The sequence below is a fragment of the Primulina huaijiensis genome, unplaced genomic scaffold, assembly GCF_012295235.1.
Source record: "Primulina huaijiensis isolate GDHJ02 unplaced genomic scaffold, ASM1229523v2 scaffold42183, whole genome shotgun sequence".
Taxonomy (NCBI): domain Eukaryota; kingdom Viridiplantae; phylum Streptophyta; class Magnoliopsida; order Lamiales; family Gesneriaceae; genus Primulina; species Primulina huaijiensis.
In genome coordinates this window covers 2743-11240 of record NW_027360107.1, presented here as the reverse complement: position 1 = coordinate 11240, position 8498 = coordinate 2743, and the positions used below count along the sequence as shown (strand labels likewise).

Genomic DNA, 8498 nt, shown 5'->3' with positions numbered 1-8498 from the left:
TTATATTATTTTTTTCTTTATACTCATGAGTATTAATTTATAATATCATTAATATTCATTCACAATACTTGTTGGTATTCATTAAATGACAAGGCAATACTTCATTTGATATCATTCTCATTAGTATTCATTCATAATATTTATTGATAATCATTCATTATATGTATCAATATTATTTCATTATACTTATTATCAAATTTGAGTTTTTAAATGATAAAATCAATCATCAGTTGAATCTAATTATGTAATACTTGTAACAATTTAGGTATCATATTTTTATTTCACGGATCTCATCATCAAATGTCACTCAATATTGACTTCAAATTATATATTTTAACATCATCAAATAATCGAATTTGAGTATTTAAATGATAAAATCAAATATTTGTGGACTCATATTAAATATTATTTGTATTAATTTAGGTATCACATTTTTACTTCACAAATGTCATCATCAAAGACAACATGATATTAACTTCAAATTATATAATTTGACATCCCCAAATAGTTGGATATAAGTATTTAGAGAGTAAAATCAAGTATTTGCGAACTCGCATTAGATACTCTTTGTACCAATTTAGATATCATATTTTAACTTCACCAATTTAGATACTCTTCGTATCAATGCATCTTCCATGGAAAGAACAACACTTGGTGAACTTACGTTGCCTATTCGAATATCCAGTATTTTAATATATATTGTAAGTATGTCATTCGAGATATCAAGTATTTGCAAATTCAAATTAGATACTTATCAAGTAAAACTAAGTATTTTAAAATTTCAATACTTAGTTGAGAATTTATTTTTACAAAAAAAATATTAAATGAGATGAATATGTCATCCAAATACATCTTCCAAGGAAAGATAAACACTTGGTGAGCTTACGTTGCATATTAGAATATCCAGTATTCTATTACATATTATGAGTATCTTATGTACCAAATCAAATATTTGCAATCTCAAATTAGGTACATCTCAAATAAAAATAAGTACTTTAAAATTTACATGCTTAGTTGGGAATTTGTTTTTTCTTTTACAAAAAAAATTAAATGAGATGAATATGTCATCCAAATGCTTATTTCATAGAAATATCAATACTTGGTGAACTTACGTTGTCTATTCTAACATCCAGTATTTTAATACATATTGTGAGTATCTCATTTACGAAATCAAGTATTTGCAAACTCAAATTAGGTACTTCTCAAGTAAAAATAAGTACTTTAAATTTTCATGATTAGTTGAAAATTTGTTTTTTTGAAAAAAAAATATTAAATGAGATGAATATGTCATCTAAATGTATATTCCATAAAAATACCAACACTTGGTGAACTTACGTTTCTTATTCGAATATCCAGTATTTTAATACATATTTTGAGTATCTCATTTACAAAATCAAGTATTTGCAAACTCAAATTAAGTACTTCTCATTTACAGAGTAAAATTAAGTATTGATATACTCGAATTAGATACTTTTTGTACCAATTTAGGTATCACATTTTAACTTCACAAATTACACATCAAAAGTATCTCAATATTACTTGAAACTATATTTTTTTATATACAAAAATAATCAAAATTGAGTTTTAAAAGAGTAAAATCAAATATATGTGAAACCAAATTAGGTACTATTTGTATCAATTTAGGTAGCATGTTTTTTATTCACAAATCTCATCATTAAAGAACATTCAATATTATATTCGAACTATATATTTTGACATACTCAATGGAATTTGAGTATTTAAAAGGTAAAATCAAGTATTTGTGGACTCGAATTATGCATTATTTGTATTAATTTAAGTATCATTTTTTTACTTCACGAATTTCATCATCGGTGTCACTTAATATTAACTTCAAATTATATTTTGGCATCCTCAAATAATTGGATATGAGTATTTACGAGTAAAATAAGTTATTTATAGACTTTAATAAGATACTATTTGTACCAATTTAAGTATCACATTTTAACTTCACAAATGACACCATCAAAAGTCATTTAATATTACTTGAAACTTAAGTATTTTCTTACACATTTGAAGTATTTAAATAGCCAAATCAAATATTTGAAATCCCAAAATAGGTATTGTGTCGATCAAAATAAATACTTTTTTCTAATTCAACAATGAGTGATAAACTGTGTTTTTTTCAAAAATTAGATGACATGAATAAGTCATCTTAATGTATTTTCAATGAAAATACCAACAATTATTGAATTTATTGTGATAGCTCGAAGATCCAGTATTTTCTTACACATTTGGAGTATTTAAAGAGTCAAATCAAGCATTTGGAACTCCAAAATAGATATTTTGTAGGTCAAAATAAATATTTAATCTTATTTCATGATGAGTGATGACCTATGTTTTTTTAAAAAATAAAATGACATGAATAAGTCATCCAAATGTATTTTTTATGAAAAGACTAAAAATGATCGAATTTATGGTGAATGCTCGAAAATATAGTATTTTCTTATATATTTGGAGTATTCAAAGAACGAAATCAAGTATCTGAAACATCATAATAGGTACTTTGTATGTCAAAATAAGTATTTACTTTTATTCCATGATAATTGAGAATTAATATTTTTTTAAAATTATATTTTAAATGGAGAAAACACATGTAATGTTTGTGGATAAAATAATATATTAATTTAAATAATAAATGGTAAAAATGTAAATTTTGCATTATAAGGGTTAAAACTAAAAGTATATATTTTTCAGGTACTGATTCCTAAAAAAATATGTATAGGTACTGAATCTTAAGTGAAATATTGACTGAGGTATTTTTTTTAAAATTTACCGTTTTTATTTCAATATTTCAAATTGCAAATTATTCTCTAGATAATTTTTAAATTATGGTGAACCTCATCTAAATACAATCAATTCAAAGTACATCGGTTACTATTATTAAGCATGGACATAATATAGAAAAAATAATTGGGGAATGTCTATTTTTGTTTCTTTTTTTTTTCTAAAATTATCGTTTAAAATTTCAATTTAGATTCTCACTAATTTTCACAATTATGATATTACCTCCACTTAAATATAATCAATTTAGATTGTAATATATAATCATTTCAAATTGCAATATGATCTTTCATTAATTTTTTCAATTATGATATGATATTACTCTTATTTGAATATAAGTCAAAATATTATATAAAAAAAGTGTACACAATTGGAAGGCCCATATTTTCTCACTCGAATTACGTGCAATAATTTAAAAAAAATAGTCGAATAGTTAAAAATATTGATATTAGACCAGCTTGAAAGGATATNATAATATAAAAAAAAATAGAACTGGGCCACTTGGGACGAAAATGGGACTGGGGCCACTTGGAACATCTGAACTTTCAATTGGTTGAAGGGTTGCAGTAGCTAGCCTTACGTACTCCATACATATTATTGAAATAAATAATTAAATATAGAGTAAATGAGAATTAATCGGATGTGACTTTGATTATCTGTCATTGAATGAGAAAATGGAATTTTGATTATATACCTGTTTTTTTTAATTTTTATATTTTATCTTATCAAATTTCAAATTTAATTATGTATTTTATTATTTTTGATAATTTCTGTCATATTTCATTAGCAATATTGATATTCTACTATACACGTTAACGATACATTGTAAATTGTGACTAAAATTTAAAAAAAAAAACAAAAATATTTGATATCAAAATTTAACAACACAAAAATTTGAAATATCAAAGAAATACGATTTTCCTTACAAAATTGCAATGTATTTAATATTTATGACAATAGATGTAGATTTTCTATTCCGTTTTTTCTCTCTAACAATGATTAAGTAATTCTGAGACCGGGCTTGTAGCCCAGTGGTCTCATCCTCTGCCGGAATAGTCGGTTTTCCCGGGTTTGATCTCCCATCCCCGCGTGAGTTGTAATAAAAAAAATATAAGTAATTCATTATTTTATCTATCTATCTCAAAATAAAAAAAATATACAATCAAAACTAAAAAATATTTAAAATTTTACAACAATATATTTATATTTCATATAAAAATTTAATATGAATAAAATATATTTTATTTTTAACTTTATCAAATATATATTATATATGCAAGTATCGCGTGGTAAAAAATCTTAATATTAACATATAGTTGCAAATAAAAATATATTACAAAACATAGCAAAAGGAGAAATCCATCCGAGGTGAGACTTGCGTCTGATTAGCTAGTTGGTGAGTCTCGCGATAGTCACCGCACCAATACATAAACGAATCCTCTACTTTCGATAGAATATTGTAGAAATCACGTTAATTTGCAGACAACATATTTAATTAAAAACAAAAAAAAAATCTGAAAGAAAATTTGAAAATTAAATTATTAATAATTCATTAAACTTGCAGTTTCCGTAGTTTAATCCAATGCTTGCCCAACTTGCAACTTTGTCTAGCTAGGAACATTAAAGGGGAATTAGCTTGAACCTTAGAAGTTAAAATAATGAATTATTTTGAATAATGGAGCAACTTGGGCTAATGAAAAAAATACTGTTATAACAACAGAGTTAACGTAAGAGAAAAGTATTATGGGACTAGAATAATTTATTCGTGAAGGTCAAACTAATGTAATATTTTTTAATAAAATTATTTTAATATATATATATATATATATATTTTTTAAAATAATAGTTATCTATTTAAAATCATTAAGATTCTTTGAAATTAAATTATATTATGTTTAGACAATTACTTATAAAACATTTTTATATAAAAAAATTTTCAATTTTTGTAAAATGTTTTATAAATCGTTTTAAGAATAAATATGTGTTTGAACAACTATTCTATGAAACTTTTTTTTATAGTTAAAATAATTTGAACAACTTTTTCTATTATTCAAAAATATCAAAAAACATCTCTTAAACTATTCTTTAAAAATTGTACTTAGAGAAATTGTATTTTACTTGGCTTTTAGTCAGATTTTATCGAAATATTTACATAGTACCGAGAAAATCAATAATTATATATCCGATACCATATCAAAATGTTCAACGAAAAACTATCGAAAAAAAATTAGATGACTAAAACCGATTGCCATACCAGAGAAATATAAAACAACTTAATTATAGGTCATATATTTATATTTATATATATTCCAAATCAGCTTGAAAATTAGTGAAGAACACCGCAAAAAAGGGGAAATAATGTTTTGCCACAAAGAGTTTCATTCCACTGTTTACGTGAAATCCAAAAATGTAAGAAGACTGCACCCATTTTTGGTGCACAGAGCATTAATGGAGTCCGTATAAAGTCAAAGTAGGGGTCACACCTACTGCCCACTGGGTAGAGCCAGGCAGGCGGCAGGCCCTTCCTCTCCATCCGCAGATGGAGCTCAGTAATTCGTGTGGATTTCCGTGAATAAATCTCCGTCTCTTTCTCAAATTATTCCAATTTTTTTTTGTTTTCTTCATTCTCTGTTAAATAAGCCGTTTTTGTCTTGCCTGCTTTTTCGTTTCTGCTGTGTCTGTATAAGTCATCTCCATGCCGCGGCAACGCGACCAAGAAGATGGTGGCTCCGGCGCCAACAACCACCGTCGTGAAATGGGTTTCCCTGTCGTCTATGCTTTCAAGGCTTCTGATGAACAAGTTAAGGACTTGCGAAGGAGATGTGAACGCGGTTCGAAGGGAGGGGGAGGAATGTTTGATAATGATGCAATGGAAGCTTGCGGCGAGAAATTTAATAACAATGGCTTCATCAACTTCATTGATGGAGAAAACCCAGATGAAAATTGCAAAACTTTTAGAAATAAGCAGCCGAAATTATGTTCTAGAGGGCACTGGAAACCTTCAGAAGACAACAAACTGAGAGAACTTGTAGCCGTGTACGGTCCGAAGAACTGGAACCTCATAGCTGGAAATCTAACAGGAAGATCAAGTAATGATCTTTAATCACATATCTTTAAAACAATGTTAGCTACTTGTTGTCTCAGTAATCTTTTACTTGATGTTTCGAAGGCAAAAGCTGCAGATTGAGATGGCATAATCAGCTGGACCCGAAGATCAACAAAGGAGCTTTCGGTGAAGAAGAGGAGGGAAGATTAATGGCGGCTCAAACACAATACGGCAACAAATGGTCGCTGATTTCCAGGCTTTTTCCAGGTAGAACAGATAATGCAGTGAAGAATCACTGGCACGTTGTGATGGCCAGGAGATACAGGGAGCTATCAAATTCATGCATGAAACTTGGAAAATGGAGTTCTCAGTCTGCAAATTATTACACAAGATTTAACACGGATGAAAATTCTGCAACTTCTGGTTTGCATCTTTCCACCTTTTCTCCTCTTCTCACTAAATAAATTGCATGCATACCTCTTTAGAAATCTTCTATAATATGATACTTATAAATTAAACTGAGGCAATAAAAGAATATTGTTTGGATCATTAAATTTGCAGGTTGGGAGAAGAGGGGACGGCGCATGAAAAGGGAAATATTGTTGCAGGATTCAACAATGAAAAACAATTTGTCAAAGTCTGAAATATCATTTGCTGGACCGTCATCGACTGGAGAGAGCCATTGCGATCAGAACACTAGTTCTACAATTCCTATTTTCATAGATTTTCTTGGAGTCGGGGACTCGTAATCATGAATCGATCAAAAAATCAATTTCTTTTAGATGTCATCCAGATACGAGGTGTAGATTTGTTGCATTTTCAAGTTTCAAGTTCGTGTGGCCTTTGAAGTTATCTTCTGATTTGTATAGCATCAGTAGATTAACTGGGAACGAGGGGAGAAAGGTCAATCTTTTTAAAGAAAATTCAAGTTTTTGAAAATTTTAAATTTCATGAATCCTCCTAAATTTGCTAGAGCATTTCCTTTCTCCAAATCTTGAATTTACACATGCTTTATAACCACGAACTCGCAAAACATCAATTATACACCCAAATTTAAGAAAGTGCTTTCTTTGACATTAAGGTAATTCTAAAGTAGACTCAAGAAGAAGAAGCAGCAACAACAACAACAATAATACTAATAATAATAAGTAAATAAATATCATTGGCTAAGTAGTCAAATTTAGGTAGTCATATCGTTGTTTGTTTGTTTTTATTTTATTCATATTATGTTTTAACGTTGGAAAAAAAATAGTGAGAAGGCATCACAAAAATTGCTCATATGACAGCCAAAGAATTATATTTATGAACCAATTAAAAACAAAATCACGTGGTTAAAACCCAATTTTAACATATCGGATGACAGTAACATGACTCGGGTGACTAAATTTGTTGTTTTCCTATATCGAATATGTATAGACCGAAAATCAGTAAATATAGACGGCATATATGAAAATTATTAAATTGTTAATATATTTTAATTAAATGATTTTGAATGCATGAACGATATATTTTGAGTGACAAAATTATTAAATGTGTGATTTTACTTGATTGCATAATTTAAAATTTTAAGGCGAATATCGGTCGTTGGCCGGGAACAGAAGATCGGAGACGGTTAAGATTCAAAGATATAAAAGCTAAATTTTTATTTTAAGTTAAAAAAATATTTATTTTAAATAATTTAAGAATTATTGCTTTTTTAAGGTCAAATTTAAATTAATTAATGTGAGCAATGAAATTATGTATTTTATAAAGGATTTTTTTTGAAATAAATATTTTAAATCTTTTAATTTGAAGTCTAATGATTTTATTAATCTTAATGAGCCTAATCTATTAATTAAAAACTAGAGTTAATTAAGTGTTTATGAAAACTTTTTAAATTCTTTTTAAAAGAGTCCTACATACACATCCCTAAACACCTACACACACTCCGAAACACACACGATTCAAGGGAAGGAACAACGGGTGATTTCCTCTTGCAAGCCAAGGAAGTTTTCTATTTTTTTCACCTTTGTTCTTCGATTTTCTTCATCGTTCTTTCTTCCAATAACGATCACCCGATTCCTTTGCGTCCCAAGGTAGGGTTTTGACGAGAAAAAGGTAGAAATATTCTTTTATTCGTCACCGACGTTCTATCGCTTCGATGTTTGTATTTCGAGAGTTTTAAACTCAAAGACCATTCTAAATCTTTATTTTGCACTATTCAAATCATAATATGTATGTTTTATGTTTTAAAGCATGAAAATTATATCAATCAAATTATTTGACGATTGGATGAATATTTTTCAAAGTTTTGACGTTTTACACTTGTTTGAGTCGTGTTATGAAGTTTAAGGGACATGATGTCATTTAGAAACGTTAAAGGGTGGAAAAAAGAGTCGTCTAAGGGAGGAACGAGGTCTGGAAGAAATCGAGACAAGGGTCGTGCATGAGATGGGTTCGGTTAGGGTTTTCGTGTATATACTTGTGATGGCTCGATGGCGGCTGCACTAGGGCTCGACCAGGCTAGGTCAAGGCCTTGTGCAGCAGTGTCCAAGGGCTAGGGAGAGGGCTAGCGGGGCTGTACTCGCTGATGGACGAAGGAAGGGAGTTGCGGCCATTATGATGGAAGTTTAGGGCTCAGTTCTTCTGGGAGGCTAGGCGAGGAGGCTGT

At 28.7% G+C, this 8498-nt stretch overlaps 1 protein-coding gene across 1 annotated transcript; it reads left to right on the top strand.

Annotated features, from left to right (window-relative positions):
• The first annotated feature begins 5278 nt into the window (after positions 1-5278).
• Positions 5279-6720, top strand: LOC140969522 (uncharacterized). Its single transcript, XM_073430888.1, has 3 exons — positions 5279-5891; positions 5972-6271; positions 6410-6720. The coding sequence occupies exons 1-3, from the start codon at positions 5498-5500 to the stop codon at positions 6595-6597; spliced, it is 882 nt and encodes a 293-aa protein (XP_073286989.1). The 5' UTR covers positions 5279-5497; the 3' UTR covers positions 6598-6720.
• Positions 6721-8498: the final 1778 nt, after the last annotated feature.

What these genes read in the sequence shown, in the direction of transcription:
- LOC140969522 (XM_073430888.1), top strand. Translation starts at nt 5,498, where the DNA reads ATGCCGCGGCAACGCGACCAAGAAGATGGTGGCTCCGGCGCCAACAAC. An exon ending in AAATCTAACAGGAAGATCAA is followed by an intron (nt 5,892 to 5,971) that starts GTAATGATCTTT and finishes GATGTTTCGAAG; the next exon opens with GCAAAAGCTGCAGATTGAGA. An exon ending in TGAAAATTCTGCAACTTCTG is followed by an intron (nt 6,272 to 6,409) that starts GTTTGCATCTTT and finishes TTAAATTTGCAG; the next exon opens with GTTGGGAGAAGAGGGGACGG.